General features: G+C 46.7%; 1 protein-coding gene and 1 long non-coding RNA gene across 2 annotated transcripts in view; one reads left to right on the top strand and one right to left on the bottom strand.

Annotated features, from left to right (window-relative positions):
* Positions 1-1372: 1372 nt before the first annotated feature.
* Positions 1373-9404, bottom strand: LOC135055917 (uncharacterized). The gene is made up of 2 exons (XR_010243848.1): positions 9191-9404; positions 1373-4093 (listed from the first exon to the last, which is right to left on the bottom strand). It is a non-coding gene; the product is annotated as an uncharacterized LOC135055917 (long non-coding RNA).
* Positions 9405-9422: 18 nt separating this feature from the next.
* The window catches only part of SUB1 (SUB1 regulator of transcription), an 80431-nt gene continuing 73100 nt past the window's right edge, over positions 9423-16753 (top strand). Inside the window, exons 1-2 of the mRNA XM_063960501.1 lie at positions 9423-9520; positions 11245-11314. Coding sequence (XP_063816571.1) covers positions 11246-11314 — 69 coding nt within the window. The 5' untranslated portion in view covers positions 9423-9520; position 11245. The remainder of the gene's footprint in view (positions 9521-11244; positions 11315-16753) is intronic.

Below are 16753 nucleotides of genomic sequence, written 5' to 3'. Positions count from 1 at the left end.
AGAAGATGGACAAGATCTTGCAGTTGAAGTGGGAGTTCAGGAGGAAGCACAACCTTACCTTAGCGACTGTGGGTAATGAAGTGACCGGCTGGGTCTCATGGTTGAACCCACGCAAATGGTTCTCAGGTTTAGGAGAATGGGCTCAAAATGTAATTATGAGTGTGGGGAAGTTTCTCCTTTGTATCCTGGGAGTCATCATAATTATTGGTTTGATATTTAGGTGTGTTCAAATTCTAACGCGGCGCAAGCACGGCACAAATTTGATGAGTCTAAGGAGCGAGGGCGCTGTTACAGCAGCAGATTTAATTTATGATCCATCCATAGAGACAGTGTTATGATAAGGATTGTAAATTAATTTCATGGCCTGTTTCTTTCACCCGTTTTTCTTTGTCTCCCCCTCTGCCCAGATACATCCAACCGGAAAAGACGTCAGCCATACCGAAAATGTTTATGTGAATGTAATTTTATATATATGTCTTATCTTCATCTCTGCAACCTCCAGTTAATGGCACACATAGTCGACAGGTGATATCCACATATACTAGCACTCACATATGTTCCCCCTCCATGTATCATCAACTAAATGTGCACCACATTTGTTGGAACAAGAAGCCGAAAAGAGCTCGGTAGTGTGTGTTGGCCCATTTACAGACGATTAATACGGGATGAGAAGGATATAGGGGGTAATTCCAAGTTGATCGCAGCAGGAAATTTTTTAGAAGTTGGGCAAAACCATGTGCACTGCAGGGGAGGCAGATATAACATTTACAGAGAGAGTTAGATTTGGGTGGGTTATTTTATTTCTGTGCAGGGTAAATACTGGCTGCTTTATTTTTACACTGCAAATTAGATTGCAGATTGAACACACCACACCCAAATCTAACTCTCTCTGCACGTTATATCTGCCTCCCCTGCAGTGCACATGGTTTTGCCCAATTGCTAACAGAATTCCTGCTGCGATCAACTTGGAATTACCCCCATAATGTATACTTCGCAATACCTCAAAGCTTATTTAGAACATATACGGCACAATGATACATGCCCCTCAGACATGGATTCATACATACATGCTTTTTACTATCCCACTAGGTCATACTTTTCCCACCTACAACTCTCCCCCGATCATCCAAGCTTCTGTATATATTGTATAGATATTGTATAGATATTGTTCTGTTTAGTGATTAGTTAGTGGCAGTTATTGGTGACTGCCAAAGGGTGGACTGTCGAAGTCGAAAAAGATTGCAGTACACACATCACATACAAACTACATACAGATGGCCTCCGTGCGCGTACTTATTCTGCCGTGCGTGCACATATTCGCAATTTGCCTATGGTCGCTCCCGTGGTGATAGAGGAAACGGGGAGACTGACGAAAAGTTCCGCGCATGTGCGCTTGATATTTTTTATCACACAGGGATAACGGATGACAGGAACAATTAATAATAACTTAATCCGATAAATGAATATTTCAAAAGTCACTGGTAACAAATGAGCAATGAAGATGAACTACAAGTTGATATAAATGATAAGGCAATAATGAAATCAGATGCAGCAAACGAAACTCCGATACATAACAAATAGCAATTAAAGCACACAGTCTCTGTAGAAGCACACGTCTTTAAGCCAAGCAAGGCCCTAGCAGGAGACAGTTCAAACACAGCAAGTTGTTAAGTGCTGAATGCAATGCACAATGCTAGATGCTGGTAATCAGTTGCACAGGCTGAGTCTCTTACTGCAAGAAAGTCTCTTACTGCAAGTTGTTGTGGCAAACTGTGGCTGGAGTTCATAGCAAACTGAAGACTGAAGAATGACAACAAGGAAACCACTGGAAACAGGAATACAGGAACCAGGAGAACTTGTACACCGAATGTGACTCGTAGGAAAGCTGGAATGGATGCTGGTACTTGTAGTTCCACAGGAACACTGGAACAGGGAAACAACTTGGAAATGCCAGAAATAGGAGATCGCTGGAAACAGGGGATTGCAGACTGGAACTGGAAACGGAACTGGAATGGAACTGCTGGAACCTGTTGTTCCACAGGTCCAATACACTGGGGAATTTCTGCAGACAGAGGACTGAAGACAGGAGACCCCTGTTCAAAGGATGTGACGTGTTGTCCAAGGCGATGAGACTGAGCCAGGAACTGGAGTTAATACCCCTTGGTCTGTGATGATTGGATGTTGCATCTCTGTGAGAGCGCACCCCGCTGGATTGGGTGTTCAGATCAGCTGTGAGTTAGCTGAAGCTAATGATTCATCAGGAGAGTGATTCTGCAAATGCTCTGCTGATTGCTGGCTGGGCTCAGTAGTGCACCGGGAGTAAATGCTGTTAACTAGAAGCACTGTGTACTCCAGGCTGCAGTAGACTGAAAACTGAAACTGAACTGCTGGAACCTGTAGTTCCACAGTAAGTGATGCGATGGAGAATGCAGATTCCTGACAGTGTGGTATGGGTAATTACGGTAGAGTTTGTGATCGCATGAAAAAGCCATAAAAACACATTACATATTTAATCCAAATAGTGCACAATGGACAAAGAGATTACAGTATCCATTGTGTTAGGTTTTGGACTATTGTATAAAAGAGCCAGCTGCATGCCCGGTCACACACAGACTCTGAAGGTCATCTACCTTGATGACTGAGGACCAGACTGGGAAGCGCAGGCGAAACCAAACATGTATTTACCATTGACTGCAGCCATTATTCTATTGTATTGTATTGTTATTGTAACCCCGTTTCAGTAATTATATGTTGGTGTGTCGGAACCCGGCATTTTAAATACAATCAGGTGTCGTGTCTCCTTTACCTACTAAGGTTATAAGTGTATTTCAGTCACACGTGTAGCTGCTAAGTGCTCACGGAGTATCTTTGGGTGTGTACGCACTGCGTGTACTTTGTACGACCAGCGCGGCGTTTGTACGCAAAGTACGTACACTGTACGGGGCTCTGTACGCTAATGGTGTAAAAAGTACGTAGGCTAAAGATTACAGCGGCCACAGCGGCTCCATTTAAAGTGTATTGAAGGTCTTTTTTAAGGTGATGCTTTTAGTCCTGTAAGTAAACTGACGTTTACAGAGTGTTTAGTGCGGCCGGTAACCTTGTCAGCGATCGGCGTAGGAGGTTACTTCCACAAAATGTGGAGATGATGTTCATCAAAATGAATTATAAATTCCTCCAGGAAGACCTTGACCAGCAATTGTCTCAGGAAAGTACACAGGGGCCAGTGATGGTGGATTCCAGTGGGGACAAATTAATACTCTGTGAGGAGGATGTGCACAGTGAAAGGGGTGAAGAATCGGAGGATGAGGTTGACATCTTGCCTCAATAGAGCCAGCTTGTGCAAGGAGAGATTGCTTATTTTTTGGTGGGGGCCCAAACAAACCAGTCATTTCAGCCACAGTCGTGTGGCAGACCCTGTCGCTGAAATGGTTGGTTTGTTAAAGTATGCATGTCTTGTTTACTGTATACAACATAAGGGTGGGTGGGAGGGCCGAAGGGCAATTCCATCTTGCACCTCTTTTTCTTCTTTGCATCATGTGCTGTTTGGGGACTATTTTTTTTAAAGTGCCATCCTGTCTGACACTTCCGTATATGTCCAGTGGTACTGCCATATAAATCCAGTGATACCGCCGTATATGTCCAGTGGTACTGCCATATAATTCCAGTGATACCGCCATATATGTCCAATGGTACTGCTATATAATTCCAGTGATATTGCTGTATAATTCCAGTGGGAATTGTTTGTGTCGCTTGGCTTAGTCATACAGCTACCTCATTGCACCTCTTCTACATCTTTGCATGAGGTGCTGTTTGGGGCCTAGTTTTTGAAACGTGCTATCCTGTCTGACACTGCAGTGCCACTCCTAGATGGGCCAGGTGTTTGTGCCGCACACTTGTGTCACTTGGTTTAGTCATACAGCAACCTCGGTGCACCTCTTTTTCTTCTTTGCATCATGTGCTGTTTGGGGCCTTTTTTTTATATCTGCCCTCCTGTCTGACACTGCAGTGCCACTCCTAGATGGGCAAGGTGTTTGTGTTGTCCACTTGTGTCGCTTAGCTTAGTCATCCAGCAACCTCGGTGCAACCTTTTGGCCTAAAAACAATATTGTGAGGTGTTCAGTGTTCAGAATAGACTGGAAATGAGTGGAAATGAATGTTATTGACATTAATAATAACGTATGACCAAAATTACCCCCATATTCTGTGATTTTAGCCGTTTAAAAAAAAAAAAATTAAAAAATCATCCAGATCCAAAACCAAAACACGAAAGTGGAATTAGAACCAAAACACGAAAAGTTCCAGCCGCACATCTCTAATCCTAACCCTCTGTCCCATGCTCGGTCCACGCCATCTGTGTCACCCCTGTCTGTCTGCCCCTCCACTTTAGAATGTAAACTCTCACAAGTAGAGCCCTCTTCCCTCATGTGCTTATCCTTTTCTTACTTTAATAATCCTCAACTGCCCAAATCCAGCCATTTTTTGGGCACCTTGAAACTTACCTCTATGTCATCTACTGGTGTAGTTATGTTTAGCTACCCTGTACTTGTCCTATATTGTCTTCAACTGTAAGTCACTGTTTTCCTGTTTTGATTATGTGCATATGTACTCTGTAATTGGGCGCTGCGGTAACCTAATTAAAACCAATATATAGGACAGGTTGGCGTGGGTGATACCACCAGGCAGAAGGGGTCTCTGGCCTTCTATTGTGTATGTAAATACACAGCATTAGGTATACAGGGGAGGGGTTCTGGGGTGCACACCGGTAATGAGAGGTGCGACCCTCCTGTATGTATGTATGTATGTATATATATAATATATATATATATATATATATAACAGACTTGGAAACTGCGGCACTCGTAATTAATGAAGAAAAAGTACACTTTAATGAGTCAAGCCCATGGTAAAAATGCCGTACACGGCCAACGTTTCGGTGCCATGCACCGTTGTCAAGGCAGGCATGCAGAAAGAAACAAACATAACACATAGATTGCACTCACCTAAATAGATGATAAATCACTGCCCAGCGGGAGAGCCGGGTCCGGCGTTCGCATCCGCCCGCCGCAGCCGCCGGTGCGTCACACGGCATCCGCTTTGGTTACCATGGCAACGCGTCCCGTTTCCCTGGCGACGCGTCTGTTAGCCGGGCCAAATGCAGGATGTCTCCAACTCATCTCCCCGGCCCTCACCGCGGGCATCTACAGTAAAGCAGAAATGCATAATCACAGAATGGGGAAAAAACGTTCAAGTGCTAATATTAAACATGTGTATAACAAATTGCTCATTACTGTGAATAATGCATATAAGGGACAGCAAGTGGTCACACGGACCATAACAACAACAATCTATGGCTGGACCAAAATTTCAGTGGTTGACTTAGCTGAGATGCGTATCAAACAATTTGCAGGAACCTGGGTGTTGCACATATCCAAGTCCCCGCTGGCCAGATCGCATAAAGCTATGTAAATATTAATAAACTAGGAGACAGATTATAAGACAACCTCACAACGAGGCTGTCACCGAAACACATTCCAATTAAGGCGTTCGTTGAGACCGTGAGGGGCCACAGTATTCAGAACGTGGATCCACCTGCTCTCGCACTTCAGCAGTTTGCCGTCCCTGTCGCCACCTCTAAGGGACACTGGTATATGGTCAATCAGGATGTGTTTCAGTTGCGCCAGGGAATGTCCTGCAGAAAGAAAGTGACGGGCCACGGGTTGGTCCGCCTCCTTAGTCTTCAGGGCTTTGTTGATTGATGAACGATGTAGGGCCATGCGTTCTCGGACCGTCCGTGTTGTCTTGCCCACGTAATATTTATTGCATGGGCAGATGATGATGTATACCACGTGTTGATAAACATGATAACGCAAAGTTAATCTTGAATCTGCGGTCGGTGTGTGGACTTTTGAAGTTGCTGCCTGTAATCATGTGGTTACACGTAGTGCACCTTGGACATTTATAGCAGCCAGGAGGTCTTGTCATAAAGTGCGGTTCCGCTGGTGTCTGGCTGAACCCGGTAATGTCTGTGTGAACCACCATGTCACGTATGTTCCGTCCCCTGGTAAAGCAGGCCATCGGTTTCTTATGTCTGAAGCACTGTAGGTCTTTGTCCGTGGCGACAATAGGCCAAAGTGCCCGACTGGCTCTTTGCACAACCTGGCTTGAGGTGTTAAACGCAATTTTCCATGGTATAGCAGTATTGTTTACGCGTTCTCGCGGGCGCAGCAGTTGGTCTCTACCCATGGATAAAACCTCCTGTTTTTGTTGCTTCAAGGAGTTAAGACTATATCCCCTTGCTATAAATTTGTCGATGACAACATCAATGTCTCTAGCGGCTGTGTCAAGATTATCGGCAATTCTGGCCACTCTCATCATCTGTGACTTCGGCAGACCCTTTTTAAGGGGTTTAGGGTGGTGGCTTGATGCCAGTAAGAGTGTGTTTCTGTCCGATGGCTTAGAGTATACCTTCGTATGCAGGCCGTCCGGTTGAAGTGTAACGAGTACATCAAGATAATGTATGGAAGACATGCTCTGTTGAGAAGTAACCTTGATAGTGGACTCTCTGTTGTTTATTTCTTGTATCATCTGGTGGAGCAATTCCTCGCTTCCAGTCCACAGGATGAACAAGTCATCAATATAACGCATGTAGATTTTGATGTGCCGTTGATAATCTTCTCTATGAAAGAACATGTGGTCCTCTTCCTGAAACATGTAGATGTTTGCATAGCTGGGTGCCACATGGCTACCCATGGCACAGCCTGACAGTTGGCGATAAAAGCGGCCATTGTATATGAAATAATTTCTGATCAGGGTAAGTTCTAAAAGCTGCATGAATAAATCTATATCCATGTCTTTGATGCCTTGAGATTCATAGAACCGCCTGGTTGCCGCCAATCCCTGTTGGTGGGGAATGGATGTATATAGACTATTGATGTCTAGAGTACATAAGATGCTATTTGGTGGCACTTCCCCAATAGCTGATAGCCGTAAAAGGAAGTCCGTGGTGTCCTTAATAAGGGTAGGTTGGCGCATCACATATGGTTGTAATATGCAATCGAGAAACATGGAAATGTGATGATATAAGGAGTTGCGTGCTGAAATGATTGGACGTCCGGGGGGCTGGGTCTGATGTTTGTGAATCTTTGGAACGGTGTATAATACCGGACATACTGGGAACGACTGTTGTAAAGCTTTTAAGAGTTTTGAATCCACATCACCCCGCAGGGGTGCTGATTGTAATATGTCTTGTAATTCTTTTTGATACTGGATAGTTGGATCTCCAGGTAATAGTTGATATACTTGTCCATCAGCAAGTTGCCTCTCAATCTCAGCCATGTAGTCAAACAGATCCTGTATCACAATAGCGCCCCCCTTGTCGGCAGGGCGCATTGTGATATCACGGTATCCGGATAGGTCACGCAAGGCCTGGGACTCCTGACGGCTCAAGTTATGATGAACTCTAGGTTGAGCTTGTACAAATTTCTGTACTGAGTCATCCATGAGTCGGGTGAAGGTCTTGATTGAACTATTGGCAGAAACTGGATCAAACGTAGATGCACTTCTTTTAGACAGGAACGTCTGTGTAGGTGTGTCCTGTCTAAGAGGATCTGAATGTTGAAAAAATTCCTGTAGTCTGAGTGACCTGGAGAACTGGTGCAGTTCAATGTTCCAATTAAGATCATTGTATGGATTGGTGGGGACGAAGGACAGTCCTTTGTTTAAAACTCTTTCTTCAACTTCGGTGAGGCGTCTGGATGATAAGTTATATATTATTTTTTCTTGTTTTTGAGAGAGTTGCCGTCTTTTTTGCCTCTCGTTTTGTCCCCCGCGACGGGTGGCTTGGTGCTTAAGTTTGACTCTAAGGAGGCGGACCAACCCGTGGCCCGTCACTTTCTTTCTGCAGGACATTCCCTGGCGCAACTGAAACACATCCTGATTGACCATATACCAGTGTCCCTTAGAGGTGGCGACAAGGACGGCAATCTGCTCAAGTGCGAGAGCAGGTGGATCCACGTTCTGAATACTGTGGCCCCTCACGGTCTCAACGAACGCCTTAATTGGAATGTGTTTCGGTGACAGCCTCGTTGTGAGGTTGTCTTATAATCTGTCTCCTAGTTTATTAATATTTACATAGCTTTACGCGATCTGGCCAGCGGGGACTTGGATATGTGCAACACCCAGGTTCCTGCAAATTGTTTGATACGCATCTCAGCTAAGTCAACCACTGAAATTTTGGTCCAGCCATAGATTGTTGTTGTTATGGTCCGTGTGACCACTTGCTGTCCCTTATATGCATTATTCACAGTAATGAGCAATTTGTTATACACATGTTTAATATTAGCACTTGAACGTTTTTTCCCCATTCTGTGATTATGCATTTCTGCTTTACTGTAGATGCCCGCGGTGAGGGCCGGGGAGATGAGTTGGAGACATCCTGCATTTGGCCCGGCTAACAGACGCGTCGCCAGGGAAACGGGACGCGTTGCCATGGTAACCAAAGCGGATGCCGTCTGACGTCACCGGACGTGACGCACCGGCGGCTGCGGCGGACGGATGCGAACGCCGGACCCGGCTCTCCCGCTGGGCAGTGATTTATCATCTATTTAGGTGAGTGCAATCTATGTGTTATGTTTGTTTCTTTCTGCATGCCTGCCTTGACAACGGTGCATGGCACCGAAACGTTGGCCGTGTATGGCATTTTTACCATGGGCTTGACTCATTAAAGTGTACTTTTTCTTCATTAATTACGAGTGCCGCAGTTTCCAAGTCTGTTACACATCTTCCACTGAAGGCACCGCATACTACTGGAAACGGCAACGAGTGACGGTTCATTTCTGTATTTTTATATATATATATATATATATATATATATATATATATATATAGTAGGTCATAAGTCTACAGTCATTCCAGCTAGTTGTCTAAATCCTAACACCACTCCCCCTATTGGGAGCAGTAACCTTTGCCGAGCGCAGCGGTAGCAGAGCAAGGCATCTTGCCCGAACGCGAGCCATACGAGGGGACACGGTGTGCTAATTAGGGTTCTCGGTCATGTTACGAACAAAACAACACAAGATCCCCCCGAAAAACGCATGTCGACCTAACGAGTGACGTCCTAAATAGGGTCGATCCAACAAACCCATTCCGAGCCCAGTGTACCCTGTTGTATCAATAACCCCGCTACACCTACACTAGAGAATGCTACATCCACACTTGTCCGACAGAAGACTAGACATATTCCTTCCACCTTGCTCAAGTCTTCCTCACTCTCACTGAGGCACAGACAGCAGCCAGCACTGACGTCACTGCTACTCAGCATCCCACCACTAGCCGACGTTCCAACCACAAGATGGCCGCCTAACGTAACTCCTTCCCCTAGCTACGTTATCACGTCTCATCGACGTCCATCTAACCCCCGTCCTCATCATCCCTCCATCATTAATCGGACGTCACTTCCCGGCTGTTGAGCCCGTTTCTTAATCCCGGCGTGTGCGAGTCTGTGATAGAGAGCGGACAGCAGGTGGGTTCTCCGTGCGCGCAGCCGGCGGGGACGGAGGCGCGGCGGCCTCCGCATGCTATTCGCGGTCGGGATGGCGGGAGCGGGCGCGCGGGATGATATTCGGCCGCCGCCTCCTCGTGGGTGACGGCTGATGGCGGGAACGACGCTCTGTCCGCATTGTTCCGTCCTGGCCATATGCTGTAGTATACAATGTGAGGGCGAGTACTAGTGCTTGTGCTGCACATTGTTTCCCCTTGTGTATATATGAGGTCTATGGTACCCTAACCATATGCAGTGCTTGAGGGGTTACACAAAAAAAAAAAAAAGAGAAATGTGTTTATGTATGTATGTGTGTGTACACACACACTAATGGCTTTATCATGTGATGGCTGTTGCAGAATGGGTGTCCTTCAGCGGCAGTAAGCAATGCCAACATGGCATATAATGGCATGCAGCCGCCCCCAAGCTTACATCTGATGCATGTGTAGTGCGCTAGCATGGTTGTGAGCAGTACATTCGCACAAAGCAGCTGAGCTATACACATCGCTTCTGGTCATCTGCAGTCCCATCGTTAAGAATCTGAAACATGCACTCATTATACCTCTTTCACATCTCCAATGCCGGATACCACACGGGAGTTGGAAACGGGTCCTTCCCAGGTGGGATCCGGCATTGGAGACTCTCCTACCCTTTTCGCTGGCTTCTAGACCCGGCTATATGACGGGTCAGTTGCCATAGCGGCTGGAGGTGGATGTGGCGCTGGGCGATGAGCTCATTCATCTCTGCGCTACCTCTCCCTATCTAGTAAATGGGTCTCGTCGACCCGGGAATCCGTTTATGCAGCCACTGACCCGGTTTTCAACCCGGGAATAACACTGCTTATAACCCGGGTTCAATTACCGGGTCAGGTGACCCGGGAATTCGGACTTGGCGCTTTCACACCGCACACTGACCCGTGTGGGTCGATAACTGGTTATTTGTGTGTTGTGAAAGGGGTATTAGTGGCAATCTCGGCATTGGGGGCAGCTCAATTGTTTTGGGTACCCGTGGCTCCCATCTAAAGTCACGGGAGCTATTCAATTGATGAGCGACCAGCCCTGGCTGTGTCTGCTGCGTTGTTGTGCCCCAGAAGAGACCCAAAGCCCTGCAGTACTTTCTTTGTTGCAAGCAGAAATCTATGATAAATGACTGCTGCCCAAAACTATTGAATATCTCCCCTACAGCTGTGAGAAACAAATGACCCCCACCCCCCTATTGAATGGAAAACCTATCGGGTCTATTTACTAAACCTTGGACGGAGATAAAAGTACCAGCCAATCAGCTCCTAACTGCTATGTCACAGGCTGTGTTTGAAAAGATGACAATTAGGGGCTGATCGGTTGGTACTTTTATCTCCGTCCAAGGCTTGGTAAATAGAGCCCTATTTCCCTGGAACAGTAAGCATAGGTGATGGCCGTCCTTGATAGTGGGATGGTGTCTTTCAGATATGACCCCAGCAAAGTAAATGGGTTTGCAAAGAAGTGCTGAACGCTCCATCCCCCTTTCTGAGGAACACAAAGCTTTCCCTATAGTGAAGGTGTGCAGGGTTCCTTAGAGGTTTCTTTCCACCTCAGGTGGTTATAACCCAGGAGAGCTGCTTATGGCAGTGTTAGGCCGCTGTGTGTGATTTTAGTTGAGTACAGGTTATGGGGTAATTGATAGCACTTGCATTTAGTCTGATATCCACCCATCCCTCTCCTTTACAGAATGCCGAAATCAAAGGAGATTCTTTCTTCAAGCACATCTGGAAGTGATTCAGATGAAGTTGACGAAAAGGTGAGTTATTCATTTTGTAATTATTTTTCTATCGATTTAACTGGTTGAGATGTTTAAAGATGACCATTCTCGTGATTTGCATCTGGAACCGTTTATTTTACCTGTGGTCTCTGAGTAAGCCTATGTTGAATTTACTATATCCTGTCCTAAGGCCCACTATGCATCATCACCAGCCGGATCCTCCAATTGGTGAGGAGCGATGATTGGCGATCCGTCAGGGAAATTTAAACATGTTAAAAAATGCCTGTTCCAGATGTCGGGAGTTTTGGACACTACCCCAATACATCTCTGATATATGGTGGCCTGTAGGGTTCTCAATACATATTTGTAAAGCACAGGAATGTCAATGTTCAAATTATATTTGTTTCATGCTTTTACATTACGGTGGGAAGACACCACGTGGGTTAATCAAAAATCACACAGAAGTATCTAGGTTTGTATGCAAAAAAAAACATACCACCAATAAAATGCTATTTGTAGGGAGGATAGGTTAAAAAAAATTTTTTTTTTATCTCCAAATACACCAAAAATGGTTTACAACTGTTTTATTTTTATTTTTTAAACAAATTCTCCTTTGGTTATTTGCTTATATCAAATATTATATACAAAAAATGGGGATTCACAAGAAATGAATCAAAAGAAAACACATTTGTGGTGCAGTTTTTGGGGTATTTTTTTAATTAGCTGCAGGCTTTTAGCAGCTGGGTAGTACAGATGTGAGGACACATGTTCAAATCCCTCCACGACCCCAACTGTTGGGAGTTTCTATATTCTCCCCATGCGTGGGTTTCCTCCCAAACTCCAGAAATATACTGGTAAGTTAATTAGCTCCCAACAAAAATTAACCCTACATGGGCAGACTAGATCGGCCAAGTGGTACTTACCTGACTTCAAATTCTTTGTTTCATACTCCTTTGTTATATGGTGCCTGATCACCCTTCTAAAGTGACAGCAGTTTATGGGGAGATATTCAATTGATCTTTTATCGTGCCCATACGGGCTGGGTTTAGCAGCGTAAAGTGGCTAAACGCGATCAAACGAACGTACACAACATGAAAAGTCCAAGGGGTGCGAGCTGAAATGCCAACAGCTATTGTGCCCGAATGGAGCAACAATTGAATTGCTCCGTTGGGCACCATCTAGCGGCTGCCGGCGCGATAAGTTGAATATCGCCGTATATTTTAAATGCCCAGACCTATTCAGTTAATGCCCACAGTAAGCCCCTGGGGTTCACTTATGGTGCATTTCTACTCGCACCGAATCTGTTGCCTGCACCCTCTGTTACTGGGCACTTACCTTAGTGTGGGATATAACTGAATAGGTCTGGGCACATAATCTGGCTGCTTAAAGCCCACGGCACGTCCCATGGCTAATTTGCCCGATTCACACGGCGTCTATGCGAAAATATGAGAATTCCATGTAAAAAGACAGACTTTTCTGATCTACTGCATCCAAATTGCAGCATCTGACCTGAGTAACCGTACCTTTACTCAGTATGGCCAACACAACTATGCTGCTGAGGCCCGTGAACCTATGGGCCTAATTCAGACCTGGTCGCACGCAGGCTATTTCTCTGACGTCCTAGTGGATGCTGGGACTCCGTCAGGACCATGGGGATTAGCGGCTCCGCAGGAGACGGGGCACAAAAATAAAGCTTTAGGATCAGGTGGTGTGCACTGGCTCCTCCCCCTATGACCCTCCTCCAAGCCTCAGTTAGGTTTTTGTGCCCGTCCGAGCAGGGTGCAATCTAGGTGGCTCTCATAAAGAGCTGCTTAGAAAAAGTTTTTAGGTTTTTTATTTTCAGTGAGTCCTGCTGGCAACAGGCTCACTGCACCGAGGGACTTAGGGGAGAGAAGTGAACTCACCTGCGTGCAGGATGGATTGGCTTCTTAGGCTACTGGACACCATTAGCTCCAGAGGGATCGAACACAGGCCCAGCCATGGAGTCCGGTCCCGGAGCCGCGCCGCCGACCCCCCTTGCAGATGCCGAAGATTGAAGAGGTCCAGAAACAGGCGGCAGAAGACTTTTCAGTCTTCATGAGGTAGCGCACAGCACTGCAGCTGTGCGCCATTGTTGTCAGCACACTTCACACAGCGGTCACTGAGGGTGCAGGGCGCTGGGGGGGGCGCCCTGGGCAGCAATGTATAATACCTTTCTTATGGCTAAAAATACATCACATATAGCCCTTGAGGCTATATGGATGTATTTAACCCCTGCCAGATCTCACAAACTCCGGGAGAAGAGCCCGCCGAAATAGGGGGCGGGGCTTATTCTCCTCAGCACACAGCGCCATTTTCCTGCTCAGCTCCGCTGTGAGGAAGGCTCCCAGGACTCTCCCCTGCACTGCACTGCACTACAGAAACAGGGTAAAACAGAGAGGGGGGGCACTTTTTTTGGCGATATTACTATATTTAAGCTGCTATAAGGATACAACACTTATATAGGGTTGTTCCCATATATATTATAGTGCTTGGGTGTGTGCTGGAAAACTCTCCCTCTGTCTCCCCAAAGGGCTAGTGGGGTCCTGTCTTCAATAGAGCATTCCCTGTGTGTCTGCTGTGTCGGTACGTGTGTGTCGACATGTATGAGGACGATGTTGGTGTGGAGGCAGAGCAATTGCCGATAATGGTGATGTCACCCCCCAGGGAGTCGACACCGGAATGGATGGCTTTGTTTATGGAATTACGTGATAATGTCAGCACATTACAAAAATCAGTTGACGACATGAGACGGCCGGCAAACCAGTTAGTACCTGCCCAGGCGTCTCAGACACCGTCAGGGGCTGTAAAACGCCCTTTACCTCAGTCGGTCGACACAGACCCAGACACGGACACTGAATCTAGTGTCGACGGTGAAGAAACAAACGTATTTTCCAGTAGGGCCACACGTTATATGATCACGGCAATGAAGGAGGCTTTACATATCTCTGAGACTGCAAGTACCACAAAAAGGGGTATTATGTGGGGTGTGAAAAAACTACCTGTAGTTTTTCCTGAATCAGAGGAATTGAATGATGTATGTGATGAAGCGTGGGTTAACCCAGATAGAAAAGTGCTAATTTCAAAAAAGTTATTGGCATTATACCCTTTCCCGCCAGAGGTTAGGGCGCGCTGGGAAACACTCCCTAGGGTGGATAAGGCGCTCACACGCTTATCAAAACAAGTGGCGTTACCGTCTCCTGATACGGCCGCCCTCAAGGATCCAGCTGATAGGAGGCTGGAAACTACCCTAAAAAGTATATACACACATACTGGTGTTATACTGCGACCAGCCATCGCCTCAGCCTGGATGTGCAGTGCTGGGGTGGTCTGGTCGGATTCCCTGACTGAAAATATTGATACCCTGGATAGGGACAGTATTTTACAGACTTTAGAGCAATTAAAGGATGCTTTTCTTTATATGCGAGATGCTCAGAGGGATATTTGCACTCTGGCATCGAGAGTAAGTGCGATGTCCATATCTGCCAGAAGAAGTTTATGGACGCGACAGTGGTCAGGTGATGCGGATTCCAAACGGCATATGGAAGTATTGCCGTATAAAGGGGAGGAATTATTTGGCGTGGGTCTATCGGATCTGGTGGCCACGGCAACTGCCGGGAAATCCACCTTTTTACCTCAGACCCCCTCCCAACAGAAAAAGACACAGTCTTTTCAGCCGCAGTCCTTTCGGTCCTATAAGAACAAGTGGGCAAAAGGACAGTCATATCTGCCCCGAGGCAGAGGAAAGGGTAAGAGAGGGCAGCAAGCAGCTCCTTCCCAGGAACAGAAGCCCTCCCCGGGTTCTGCAAAGCCCTCAGCATGACGCTGGGGCTTTACAAGCGGGACTCAGGAGCGGTGGGGGGTCGACTCAAGAATTTCAGCGCGCAGTGGGCTTGCTCACAGGTGGACCCCTGGATCCTGCAGGTAGTATCTCGGGGTTACAGGTTGGAATTCGAGAAGTCTCCCCCTCGCCGGTTCCTAAAGTCTGCTTTGCCAACGTCTCCCTCAGACAGGGCGACGGTATTGGAAGCCATTCACAAGCTGTTTTCTCAGCAGGTGATAGTCAAGGTACCCCTCCTACAACAGGGAAAGGGGTATTACTCCACGCTATTTGTGGTACCGAAGCCGGACGGCTCGGTAAGACCTATTCTAAATCTGAAATCTTTGAACCTGTACATACAAAAATTCAAGTTCAAGATGGAGTCACTCAGAGCAGTGATAGCGAATCTGGAAGAAGGGGACTTTATGGTGTCCCTGGACATCAAGGATGCTTACCTGCATGTCCCAATTTGCCCTTCACACCAAGGGTACCTCAGGTTCGTGGTGCAAAACTGTCATTATCAGTTTCAGACGCTGCCGTTTGGATTGTCCACGGCACCTCGGGTCTTTACCAAGGTAATGGCCGAGATGATGTTTCTTCTGCGAAGAAAAGGCGTATTAATTATCCCTTACTTGGATGATCTCCTGATAAGGGCAAGGTCCAGAGAACAGCTGGAAGACGTAGTAGCACTAACCCAAGTAGTGCTGCAACAGCACGGGTGGATTCTGAATTTTCCAAAATCTCAATTGAACCCGACGACACGTCTGCTGTTCCTGGGAATGATTCTGGACACGGTTCAGAAAAAGGTGTTTCTTCCGGAGGAGAAAGCCAGGGAGTTATCCGAACTTGTCAGGAACCTCCTAAAACCAGGAAAAGTGTCTGTGCATCAATGCACAAGAGTCCTGGGAAAGATGGTGGCTTCTTACGAAGCGATTCCATTCGGCAGATTCCACGCACAAACTTTTCTGTGGGATCTGCTGGACAAATGGTCCGGATCGCATCTGCAGATGCATCAGCGGATAATCTTATCGCCACGGACAAGGGTGTCTCTTCTGTGGTGGTTGCAGAGTGCTCATCTGTTAGAGGGCCGCAGATTCGGCATACAGGACTGGGTCCTGGTGACCACGGATGCCAGTCTGAGAGGCTGGGGAGCGGTCACACAGGGAAGAAACTTCCAGGGAGTATGGTCAAGCCTGGAGATGTCTCTTCACATAAATATACTGGAGCTAAGAGCGATTTACAATGCTCTAAGCCTGGCAAAACCCCTGCTTCAGGGTCAGCCGGTGTTGATCCAGTCGGACAACATCACGGCAGTCGCCCACGTAAACAGACAGGGCGGCACAAGAAGCAGGAGAGCAATGGCAGAAGCTGCAAGGATTCTTCGCTGGGCGGAAGATCATGTGATAGCACTGTCAGCAGTGTTCATTCCGGGAGTGGACAACTGGGAAGCAGACTTCCTCAGCAGACACGATCTACACCCGGGAGAGTGGGGACTTCATCCAGAAGTCTTCCACATGATTGTGAACCGTTGGGAAAAACCAAAGGTGGATATGATGGCGTCTCGCCTCAACAAAAAACTGGACAGGTATTGCGCCAGGTCAAGAGACCCTCAGGCAATAGCTGTGGACGCTCTGGTAACA

Source organism: Pseudophryne corroboree, chromosome 1, assembly GCF_028390025.1.
Source record: "Pseudophryne corroboree isolate aPseCor3 chromosome 1, aPseCor3.hap2, whole genome shotgun sequence".
In the NCBI taxonomy this organism is placed as follows: Eukaryota; Metazoa; Chordata; class Amphibia; order Anura; family Myobatrachidae; genus Pseudophryne; species Pseudophryne corroboree.
Note: the sequence above shows the minus strand (reverse complement) of the source record. Positions and strands in the feature narration are given on the sequence as shown.